The sequence below is a fragment of the Bombina bombina genome, chromosome 5 (assembly GCF_027579735.1).
Source record: "Bombina bombina isolate aBomBom1 chromosome 5, aBomBom1.pri, whole genome shotgun sequence".
NCBI lineage: Eukaryota > Metazoa > Chordata > Amphibia > Anura > Bombinatoridae > Bombina > Bombina bombina.
The window spans coordinates 470,029,135-470,041,991 of NC_069503.1; the positions used below are offsets into that span (position 1 = coordinate 470,029,135).

At 40.1% G+C, this 12,857-nt stretch overlaps 1 protein-coding gene across 1 annotated transcript in view; it reads right to left on the minus strand.

Annotated features, from left to right (window-relative positions):
• TPPP (tubulin polymerization promoting protein) overlaps positions 1 to 12,857 on the minus strand; it is a 156,786-nt gene that overhangs the window by 100,061 nt on the left and 43,868 nt on the right. The window contains exon 3 of the mRNA XM_053714346.1: positions 2,141 to 2,441. Within this exon, the coding sequence (XP_053570321.1) occupies positions 2,141 to 2,441 (301 nt within the window). The remainder of the gene's footprint in view (positions 1 to 2,140; positions 2,442 to 12,857) is intronic.

Consider the following 12,857-nt stretch of genomic DNA (forward strand, 5'->3'; position numbering starts at 1 on the left):
CATGCCCCGCAAAGGGCCCTGTTCAGGGCTGGTAAGGTAAAAGAGCTTTTAACTTTATTAATTTAGAATAGGGTAGGGCATTTTTTATTTTGGGGGGCTTTGTTGTTTTATTAGGGGGCTTAGAGTAGGTGTAATTAGTTTAAAATTGTTGTAATATTTTTCTTATGTTTGTAAATATTTTTTTATTTTTTGTAACTTAGTTCTTTTTTATTTTTTGTACTTTAGCTAGTTTATTTAATTGTATTTATTTGTAGGAATTGTATTTAATTAATTTATTGATAGTGTAGTGTTAGGTTAATTGTAGGTAGTTTATTTAATTAATTTATTGATAGTGTAGTGTTAGGTTTAATTGTAACTTAGGTTAGTATTTATTTTACAGGTAATTTTGTAATTATTTTAACTATTTTAGCTATTAAATAGTTCTTAACTATTTAATAGCTATTGTACCTGGTTAAAATAAATACAAAGTTACCTGTAAAATAAATATAAATCCTAAAATAGCTATAATATAATTATAATTTATATTGTAGCTATATTAGGATTTATTTTACAGGTAAGTATTTATCTTTAAATAGGAATAATTTATTTAATAAGAGTTAATTAATTTCGTTAGATGTAAATTATATTTAATTTAGGGGGGTGTTAGTGTTAGGGTTAGACTTAGCTTTAGGGGTTAATACATTTATTAGACTAGCGGTGCGCTCCGGTCGGCAGATTAGGGGTTAATAATTGAAGTTAGGTGTCGGCGATGTTAGGGAGGGCAGATTAAGGGTTAATACTATTTATTATAGGGTTAGTGAGGCGGATTAGGGGTTAATAACTTTATTATAGTAGCGGTGCGGTCCGCTCGGCAGATTAGGGGTTAATAAGTGTAGGCAGATGGAGGCGACGTTGAGGGGGGCAGATTAGGGGTTAATAAATATAATATAGGGGTCGGCGGTGTTAGGGGCAGCAGATTAGGGGTACATAAGGATAACGTAGGTGGCGGAGCTTTGCGGTCGGCAGATTAGGGGTTAATAAGTGTAGGCAGATGGAGGCGACGTTGAGGGGGCAGATTAGGGGTTAATAAATATAATACAGGGGTCGGCGGTGTTAGGGGGAGCAGATTAGGGGTACATAAGGATAACGTAGGTGGCGGTCGGCAGATTAGGGGTTAAAAAAATTTATTTGAGTGTCGGTGATGTGGGGGGACCTCAGTTTAGGGGTACATAGGTAGTTTATGGGTGTTAGTGTACTTTAGAGTACAGTAGTTAAGAGCTTTATAAACCGGCGTTAGCCCAGAAAGCTCTTAACTACTGACTTTTTTCCTGCGGCTGGAGTTTTGTCGTTAGATGTCTAACGCTCACTTCAGAAACGACTCTAAATACCGGAGTTAGAAAAATCCCATTGAAAAGATAGGATACGCAATTGACGTAAGGGGATCTGCGGTATGGAAAAGTCGCGGCTGAAAAGTGAGCGTTAGACCCTATTTTGAGTGACTCCAAATACCGGCGGTAGCCTAAAACCAGCGTTAGGAGCCTCTAACGCTGGTTTTCACGGCTAACGCCAAACTCCAAATCTAGGTCACAATGTTTTGTGTGTTTTAAATCTAACATATAATACTAAGCACTATGTCCAAGTAAGCATATTTCTCATTCAAACAGCGTTTTAATACTTCCATTTTAGTCTTCTGATTTTTAGTCACTTTAGTCATTTCAACATCATAGTTACAGTCAATAAAAAGACAGGTAGTTTAGTTGACAAAAACAACTGTCTCTAATGTAGTTATAATTAAACATTTCAATTGTGTGTTAATTAAAGCTATAAAATACATGCTTTGTTTTGTACAATACTCTGCCCTCAACATTCATTGCATTTTTGCTTTATTTATATTCATTAACAAAAATGCAAGTCCTTACCATATAGGTTTTGTCACAAATGTTAGATTTTAGTTTTTTTTGCCTAATATTCTTCACACAAAAAAAGTTGTTGACTAACATTTTTGGTTAAAGTTTTTTTCTACAAAATTAACACTTCATTCAACATTTGAATTCAAGGTTACTGAATCACATAACATATTTTAAAAGCCATGCAATGTATAGAAATATACAGCAAGCTGTGGTTGTCTTTTCTTTGGAACTGATAAAATCAAAATACTCACTTTACTTTGCTGAAGACAATGTCAACATCTGTAAGAGTCACTGCTTTTCCATCAATGACATTGCAATCCTTACAAAGCTTTGACCAGTTTTTCCCATGCAGGTCCTTTCCTGTGGATCTTGTTTCCCCGTGCATAGCGAATTTCCTGAAGGTTTCTTCCAGAGCACTCAGAGCAGCAGAAGAGGCTCCTTCATGATGATCGTTGGATTCCAAACCTGTACTTTTTGTTTTGCCTGACGGACTTCCAGTAGGGGTCTTATGTAAACTTTTTCCAGATTTAGGTCTGTGGATTTCCATGTCTCCTAGAGAGCAAAAAACATAACACATGACGTTATACAAAACATAAAGCAAAGCACTGTTATATATATTTTACAGGCAAAATAAAAATATTGCAGTAAACAGCAAAACCCTTTATCATTAAAGGGACACTCAAGTCAAAATTAAACTTTCATGATTCAGATGGAGCATGCAATTTTAAGCAACTTTTCAATTTACTTCCATTAACAAAATGTGCACAGTCTCTTTATATTTACACTTTTTGAGTCACCAACTCCTACTGCGTATGTGCAAGAATTCACAGAATATATACGTATATGCATTTGTGATTGGATGATGGCTGTCAAATGATACAGGGGAGTGGAAATATAGGGGCATATTTATGATGCTGCGAGTGTACATGATCCGATATAGCGGATCATGTTCGCTGCACATCGATAAATGCTGACAGCATACGCTCTCGGCATTTATCATTGCACCAGCAGTTCTTGTGAATTGCTGGTGCAATACCGCCCCCTGCAGATTTGCGGCCGCTAGCAGGGGGTGTAAATCAACTCGATCGTATTCGATTGGGTTGATTTCTGGCGATTTCTGTCCGCCCCCTCAGAGCATACGGAGCTTGATAAATATGCCCCATAGACATAACGTTGAAATGTGTCAGAAAAAATCTACTACTAACTTGAAGTTCAGACTAAGTTCTATTATCTTTTTATTGTGCATTTGTTGTTTAAGCAAATATACTGTATTTACTGGTCCATTAACTAAACTATTTCATAGGTCCAAATGTCTCTATTAAGCATTAAAAGAAAATGTGTTTTAAGCACTATTAAATCTTTTACTTACGCTAAAGCTTGTAGAATACAAACAGAAATACGTATGGAATTTGTCTACCCGGTCATACAATTTGTGAAATGGGAATCTATGGGACTTAGCATGATGTATTTTATAACTATGCTTTGTGTGCACAAACTAAGTGGCCTAGGAAGCTCTGACATGAAAATGTTTATAATATCACAAAATGCATACTGCTCCTCCTAAAAAGCTTTACCCTTTCTAAGAAAAGTCTTAGTTCTAAACTGAAGCCAAGGACTATCTGATATTTACATTAAAGAAAAACTTATGCTCAATGATTTTCTTATCTGTATGTGTTTATTTGGAGACTTTAGGGACATACTCAAAAATGTTATGTGTTACACTTAAAATATGGTGTTTCCAAATATATGACAGTTATTTGCTTTTGGGGAAAAAAAGCATTTTCCTATGCTGCATAAACCAACTTTTTTTTTTAATCTTTTAGTTGTACCCCAACTTAATTAAGCTTCATCAAGCAGAAAAACATAAATTATGCTTACCTGATAATTTCATTTCCATCTGTGGGAGGAGAGTCCACTGCTTCATTCATTACTTTTGGGAAATAAGAACCTGGCCACCAGGAGGAGGCAAAGACACCCCAGCCAAAGGCTTAAATACCTTTTCCACTCCCCTCATCTCCCAGTCATTCTGCCAAGAGAACAAGGAACAGTAGGAGAAATATCAGGGTATAAATGGTGCCAGAAGATTAACATAAATTTAGGTCCGCCCACCAGAGAACGGGCGGGTGCAGTGGACTCTCCTCCCACAGATGGAAATGAAATTATCAGGTAAGCATAAGTTATGTTTTCCATCTTAATGGGAGGAGAGTCCACTGTTTCATTCATTACTTTTGGGAACATATACCCAAGCTCTAGAGAACACTGAATGAAACAAACGGGCGGGTAAAGGAGGCGGACCCTATACTGAGGGCACCACAGCCTTCCAAAACTTTCTCCCAAACGCTGCTTCCGCCGACGCAAAAACATCAAATTTATAAAATTTTGAAAAAGTATGTAAGGATGACCAGGTGGCTGCCTTACAAATCTGCTCCATAGAAGCCTGATTCTTAAAGGCCCAAGAAGAGGCCACAGCTCTAGTCAAGTGAGCTGTAACCCTCTGAGGAGGCTTGTGTCCCGCTGTCTCATATGCCAGACGGATCATACTACTCAGCCAAAAAGATAGAGAAGTTGCAGAAGCCCTTTGCCCCCTGCGCCTTCCAGAGTACACAACAAATAAGGACGACGTCAGTCTGAACTCCTTCGTGGCCTGAAGATAAAACTTCAAGGCCCGAACCACATCCAGATTATGCAGTAACCTCTCCTTCAAAGAAGAAGGGTTAGGACACAAAGAAGGAACTACTATTTCCTGATTGATGTTACGACTCGACACTACCTTGGGAAGGAATCCCAAGCCAGTGCAAAGAACAGCCTTATCAGCATGAAAAACTAAGTAGGGAGGATCACATTGCAAGTCCGCCAACTCCAGAGAATCTGCGTGCCGATGCAATAGCCAATAACAACAGGACCTTCCATGAACGAATCTTAATGTCATGGGCATGCATAGGCTCAAACGGAGCCCTCTGCAAAACCTTAAGAACCAAGTGTAAGCTTCAAGGAGGAGCCGGATTCCTGAAGACAGGTCTGATCCTAACCAGAGCCTGTACAAAGGACTGAATGTCAGGAAGCTCCGCAAGCTTTTTATGCAACAGTACAGATAAATCCGAGATCTGTCCCCTTAGGGAACTGGCGGCAAAACCCTTATCCAGACCGCCCTGAAGAAAGTCCAAAATCCAGGATACCCTGACCTTATGTCAGGAATATTCTTGTTCCTCACACCAGGACAAGTAGGTCCTCCACACCTTGTGGTAGATGCGTCTAGTGACCGGCTTTCTGAGCTGAACGAGAGTGTCAATCACTCTTTCTGAAAATCCTCTCTTGGCCAAGACTAGGCGTTCAATATCTACGCAGTCAGCCTCAGAGAATCGAGATTTTGGAGTTGAAAAGGACCTTGAACTAGCAGATCCTTGCAACAAGGTAACTTCCACGGCAGAGATGACGACATCGCCACTAGATCCGCAAACCACTTCCTCCGCGGCCACAACGGAGCAATTAGAATAGCCGAAGCTTGCTCCTGCTTGATGCGGGCCACTACCTGAGGTAGAAGAGGCAACGGTGGAACTATGTAAATCAGGTTGAAGTCCCAGGGTACTGCCAAGGCATCTATCAGTTCAGCCTGGGGATCCCTGGATCACGACCCATATCTGGGTAGGTTGCAATTGAGTCTGGACACCATGAGATCTATCTCCGGCCTCCCCCATCTGCTGCAGATCTCCGCAAACATCTCAGGGTGGAGAAACCATTCCCCTGGATGAAACGTCTGTCTGCTCATAAAATCCGCTTCCCAGTTGTCCACACCCGGAATTGTGAGTCTCTGCCCATTCCAGAATCCAAGATACTTCCCTCATTGCAAGGGAGCTTCTCGCCCCCCCCTGGTGGTTTATGTAAGCCACTGAGGTAATGTTGTCCGATTGGAATCTGATGAATCAGGATGACCCCAGAAGGGGCCAAGTCATCACAGCGTTGAATATCGCTCGAAGTTCCAAAATATTTATGGGTGGACTCGACTCCTCTCGAGTCCATCTGCCTTGTGCCTTTCTGGCACCCCAAACAGCTCCCCATCTTGATAGACTTGCATCCGTAGTTACAATCTCCCAGGATGGTCTCAGAAAAGATGTCCACTGAAACAACTGCCCCGGTCAGATCCACCAAGATAGGGACTCCCTCACCGGTCTGTCCAGAGATATCTGTTGGGACAGATCTGAATGATCACTGTTCCATTGTCTCAACATGCACAGCTGAAGAGGTCTGAGATGGAACCTGGCGAATGGAATGAAATATATGCTGGATACCATGAGCCAAATTACCTCCATACACCTGGCCACAGATGTCCTGGAGGATGTCTGAAGGGCTAGACAGTTGGACGCAAGCTTGCAATGTCTCTGATCTGTCAAAAATATCTTCATTTCTGAAGAATCTATTATCATACCCAGGAACTCCAGCCTGTTGCTGGGGACCAATTAACTCTTTTCTTCGTTTAACTTCCACCTGTGGGACCGAAGGAGGAGGACTCTCGAGTGATCCTCCGCCAGACTGTAGGACAGAGCCTGGACCAGGATATCGTCCAGATACGGTGCCACTGCAATCCCTCTGTCTCTCGCTACTGTGAGAAGAGCTCCCAGAACCTTTGTAAAGACTCTAGAGGCAGTCGCCAGACCAAACGTGAAGGTAAGCATCCTTCAGGTCTATAGTCGTCATGAATTGCTCCTCTTGAACCAGGGGTAAAATTGACCTGATTGTTTCCATCTTGAACAATGGAACTGACAAAAACTTGTTTAGGGCCTTTAGGTCCAGAATTGGACCTAAAGTGCCTTTTAAAAGAAGACGAGGGAGAAAAGGCGAACCCAGTTTCTCCCATTCATTCTTAATAATGTTCGTCATCTTGATAGGAACTGGGAAGGCCTGGGGCACTACCCTGTCCTCGTAAACCCTATCCAGTTTAGGGATCAAAGGTTCCTCCAGGAGTTTCGGTTCCGGAACCTCCAGCGTAGCAAGCACTTCCTTCAGCAGAAAACGCAAATGCTCCATCTTAAATTTAAAATCTGGTTCTTCCGCGGACGGAGGCCTAGAAGTAGCCGATTCCGACCCAGAAGCGACATCCTCCGATAAGTCAGAGTTGTCCTCCTCAGCGGATAATCTGTCTGAGACATCCAGCGGAGTCGAAGACCCCTGATACAGATAGCAGTGCCGTACCTTCCACTTGCACTTAGTAGGATGAGGCATCGCATTTATGGCTGCAGAAACCGCCGCCTGTAACTGTTTGGCGAAGTCTGGAGGCCAAAGGGCCCCTCCCGTGGGAGGATTAGTAGTGCCCTGGGGAACTGCTTGTGTAATCTGAGATGATTGTAGGGAACGCACCTCGCCGGGCGGAAAACCCTCAGAGGTGGGCGACTCAGTCGTACTAAATACTTTATATTCTTTTTCAATATAGCAATATTGTCAAAGCATGTGGAACAGAGTTGTGTCTGCAGTTCGATCGGAACCTCCTCACAGTATACACAGTTAATAGGTTTAGATAAAGAGGGAGTATCCTCTAATATATCATCCATAGCTTGCACCTTTATTACGGACTTGATCAAATTATTAAATGGCACCTTTATATCCCAATGGCCAGGGCACTCACCACCTCCTATGACCCGGACTACAAGAAACAGCTTTCGCCTCCGAACGCAGGTCGAGAAAGAGGAAGTTAGAGAGGCCACTCACGGTCACATTGAGTGCTATGCAAAACCACCCTGCACTCGAGAGAGAGACGCTCAAAAAAAAAGCACGCCTCAATCTCTCGCTAATGAACTGACTGTTCCACACTGACAGAGCCTCATCTCACACAAGTGCAGCAGAAACACAATAAACAATATTATGCATAATAAAATCCCCCCTGTTCCATAACCCCCTTCCAAGGGTATTACCCAATATTCTATATAAAGATAAACGGAGCCACACTGTGGCCTTGTCTTCTTGCGTTCTCATATATATATATATATATATATATATATATAATGAAACGACCTTACCAGAATCAACGCCGTGGAACATGAACACAGCCCTTCAAGTGTGAGAGGTTAGTAGCTTCGCTCCTGACATGGACTTGAGAGAAGAAAAGCAGGCAGTGAAACTCGTCAACACTGATTGCTAAAGGAGCTGTTAAACTGAGTCGGGATGGGATCTCAGAAAGACTCTGCCTGCATCTCCGGACTCTAACATTCACCCATGCTCTCACTGAGGGGCTGACAGGACTACTTAAAACTCCAGTCCCATTTCAAAGAGTACTACCCTCCATAAGAGACTACTCCGAATCTTCCAACACTTCTCTGCCAACATCCTGTGACGAAAGGCAAAGAATGACTGGGGGATGAGGGGAGTGGGGGAGGTATTTAAGCCTTTGGCTGGGGTGTCTTTGCCTCCTCCTGGTGGCCAGGTTCTTATTTCCCAAAAGTAATGAATGAAGCAGTGGACTCTGCTCCCATTAAGATGGAAAATACCATAAATATTATTTTTTTTAGTACAAAGGGACAAGAATGGAAGTATGGAACTTTTTATATAGATAGTCTAGCTACATTTTTAAGCCTCCCACTTTCTGAGGTTTTAGCAATTCCTAAAAATGCACATGTTCTGGGATGCATACAAACTACATTAATTAATCTGGCTGGTTTTCATCCATCAGACATCTTACTTTCTCTCTCAGCTCTCCCTATCTACTTCCTTTAGCATATAACCTCACACGTATAATGAAATGCAGTACAACTAAGGTATATTACAAGTGAATAAATGAGTTATTTGCCTTCTAAAACAGTGCAGCTATCCTCAGGAGCTCCACTTCTACTCCAAAAAATGTAATCAAAACCAGGGCACACACTTCTCTGGAAGCTCTTTAATTCCATATGGAGATGGAAAAACATAATTTATGTAAGAACTTACCTGATAAATTAATTTCTTTCATAGTGGCAAGAGTCCATTAACTAGTGACGTATGGGATATACATTCCTATCAGGAGGGGGAAAAGTTTCCAAACCTCAAAATCCCTATAAATACACCTCCCACCTCACTCATACCTTAGTTTAACATATAGCCAATTAAGTGAGGTGTATGAAAAGGAGTAAAAAGCATATAAAAAGAGGAACTGGAAAAAATAATGTGCTTTATACAAAAAAACATAACCACAAAAAATAGGGTGGGTCTCATGGACTTGCCACTATGAAAGAAATGAATTTATCAGGAAAGTTCTTACATGAATCATGTTTTCTTTCATGTAAGTGGCAAGAGTCCGTGAGCTAGTGACGTATGGGATATAATACCCAAGATGTGGAAATCCACAAGTCACTAGAGAGGGAGGGATAAAATAAAAACAGCTATTTCCGCTGAGAAATTAAATCCCAAAAAATAATTACGTTTTCTTAAAAATTAAAAAAAAACTCCAATCGAAGGCATTAAAATCAAGCTGAGACAACTGCCTGCAGAACCTTTCTACTAAAGGCTGCTTCCAAAGAAGCAAACACATAAAAATGGTAAAATGTAGTAAAAGTATGCAAAGAAGACCAAGTTGTTGCTTTACAAATGTGATCAACTGAAGCTTCATTCTTGAGAGCCCAAGAAGTGGCAACTGATCTAGTAAAATGAGCCCCGCCTCCAAATAAGCTTTGTGAATCAAAAGTCCCAACCAAAAAAACAGAGAAAGAACAGAGGCTTCCTGACCTTCCCTGGAGCCTGAAAAAAATAACAAATAGTGTAGAAGTCTTTCTGAAATCTTAAGTAGCCTCAACATAATATTTGGAAGCTCTTATCACATCCAAAGAATGTAAAGACCCTTGAAGAGTATTCTTAGGATTAGGACACAAAGAAGGAACAACAATTTACATATGGATGTTTTTAGAATTCACAACTTTAGGCAAAAATTTAAATGAAGTCCGCAAAACAGCTTTATCTTGATGGAAATCAGATAAAGAGACTCACAAGAAAGAGCAGACAATACAGAAACTCTTCAAGCAGAAGAGATAGACAAAAGAAATAACACTTTCCAAGAAAGAAATTTAATGTCCAGAGAATGCATAAGCTCTAAAGGAGGAGCCTGAAAAATCTTTATTGAGACTCCGAGGAGAAATAGATTTGAAAACAGGTTTCATATGAACCAAAGCCTAAAGAAAACAGTGACTATCAGGAAGTTAAGCAATCTTTCTATGAAAAAAGACAGAAAGAGCAGAAATGTTGTCCTTCCAAAGAATTTGCAGACAAAATGTTAATCCAAACCAACCTGAAGAAACTGTAAAATCCTAACAATTCTAAAGAATTCCAAGAATAATCATGAGTAGAACATGATGAAATATAGGTTTTCCAAACCCGAAAATAAAATCTCCTAGAAACAGACTTACGAGCCTGTATCATCGTGCTAATAACGGAGTCAGAGAAACATCTATGACTAAACACTTAAGCGTACAATTTCTAAACCTTCAAATTTAGAAATTTGAGATCCTATGGAAAAAACGGCTCCTGAAACAGAAGGTCTGGCCTTAAAGGAAGTGGCCAAGGCTGGCAACTGAACATCCTGACAAGATCCGCATACCAAAACCTGAGAGACCAAGCTGGAGCTATCAGAAACACATAAAAATTGTTCCATTGTGATCTTGAAGATCACCCTTGGAAAAAGAACCAGAGGCGGAAAAAATTTAAGCAGATTGGTAAAAAAACAAAGAACTGCTAGAGCATCCACCTGAGGATCCTTGGACCTGGAAAAGAATCTGGAAAACTTCTTGTTTAAACGAGAGACCATCAGATCTATTTCTGGAAGACCCCACATCTGTATAAGATGAAAAAAACACATCTGAATGAGAGCACTCCCCAAGATATAAAGTCTAACGGCTGTGATAATTCCCTTCCCAATTGTCTACACCTGAGATATAAATTGCAGAAATTAGACAAGAGTTGGATTCCGTCCAAGAAAGTATCTGAGATACTTCCTCCATAACTGAAGGACTGCGAGTCCCTCCTTGATGATTGACACATGCCACTGTTGTGATATTGTCTGTTTAAAAAACAAATGTAAAAGTTGTCTCTTCAAAAGAAGCCACGCCAGAAGAGCCCTGAAAATAGCATGGAGTTCTAAAATACTGAGGAGGCGAGGTTTCCAAACCCTTAGTGCTGTCAGAGACTCTCAGACAGCTCCCCCACCTGAAAAACTTGCATCTGTTAAAAATAGTCCAGGTAGGGAGGAACAAATGAGGCCCCCTGAACAATAAGGTGATAGTCCAACCACCAAATCAGATATAAAAAGTGTTGGGATTTAAGTATATCAGTCGTAATAACTGAAAATAATCCCTGCACCTATGGTGCAACATGCAAAGCTTAGAGGCCCCAAACGAAAAGAGGATCGCACCTGATGCTGCAGTCATGAGACCAAAAACTTCCATGCACATAACCACTGAAGGAATAAATAGACTAGAGACAAATGAAGTTAATTTAAGTTTGTCTTAACCTTCAGTCTCTATCAGAGAAAGAATCATAGACACTAAAATGTATCTGGAAACCTAAAAAGGTGACCCTTCTCTAATGAATCAAGAATGAATCAAGAAACACTATTGTAAATTGATCCTCCAACCATGTCTTGAGAAAACCACACTAGTTGTTTCAAGTGAGATTCTGCGGAAACACCGCAATACCCTGCACTCTGAATACAGATAGAAGGGCACCAAGTATCAAGCGACAAATTGGTAATGCTTATCTAGAAAAGATAATCTCAGAAAACAATAGTGGTCTGAATGAATTAAAAATAAGCGTCCTGTAAGTCTATTGTGGACTTGAAGTAACCTTGGTAAACAGAAAGGCAGAATAGTCCCTATAGTCACCATCTTGAAATATGTGACTTTTACAAAACAATATAAAAATTTCAGATCCAGAATTGGTCTGAACAAATTTTTTCTTTAGGACAATGAATAGATTTGAATAGAAACCCAAATTCCGTTCCTGCAGAGGAACTGGAACCATCACCCCTGAAAACTCTAAATCTGAAACACAATTCAGAAAAACCTGAGCTTTCACAGGGTTTGTTATAACATGGAAAAGAATCTTCCCATGGGAGGTTTTTTTTTCTGAAAACTATTCAATACTCCTGAGAAAACAATATTCTGAATCCACTGAGTTGAACAGAAACTGTCCAAATGTGTTGAAATAAATTCAATCTGCCCCCCACCAGTAGAACTGGTTAAAAGGCCGCACCTTCATTCAGTCTTAGGGGCTGAAATTAGTTAAATTATAAGGCTTGTATTTATTCAAATTCAGAAAAAAAATCTAAAATCCGAGCCAGAGGCCTTAAGGGAATGAAAAAACAATTGGGAGCTTAAAAATTACCCTTAGATTTCTTAACTTGGGGCAGAAAAGACTCCCTTTCCCCCAGTAATAGAGGAGATAATAAAATCCAATAGAAAATCTTAAAAAATTACTATCCTAAAATAATAAGATAGCAATCGGAATTTAAACAACATATCCGAGATTTAAGCCATAAAACTTTTCTTAGTAAAAATGGCTATAAACAAAGATTTAATATCAGTTAAAAAGACATAAAATATAGCATCATAAATTAAATAATTAGCATGTTGAAGTAAAAGAACAATGCTTAGACAAATCAAGATCTGATAACTAAACTGTCCAACCAAAAAAGTTGAAAGCACCAGCATCATTAGCCATAGAAATGGAAGGTTAAAAAACAAGGCCAATATGTAAATATGCTTCTCAAGATAGGAAACAAACTACCTATCTAAAAGATCCACAGGATAGAAGTACGTTCGGCAAGAAAAGAAAAAGCCCCACCTTTAGGGACTTTTACCTAAAAACACTACCGCCTAGATTTAGAGTTTGTCTGTAAAGACCCGCGTAGCTAACGCTGCTTTTTTTTCCAGCGCACCCTTAAGAACCCGCTGGTATTTAGAGTTCTCTGAAGGGCTGCGTTAGGCTCCAAAAAAGGGAGCGTAAAGGCATATTTACCGC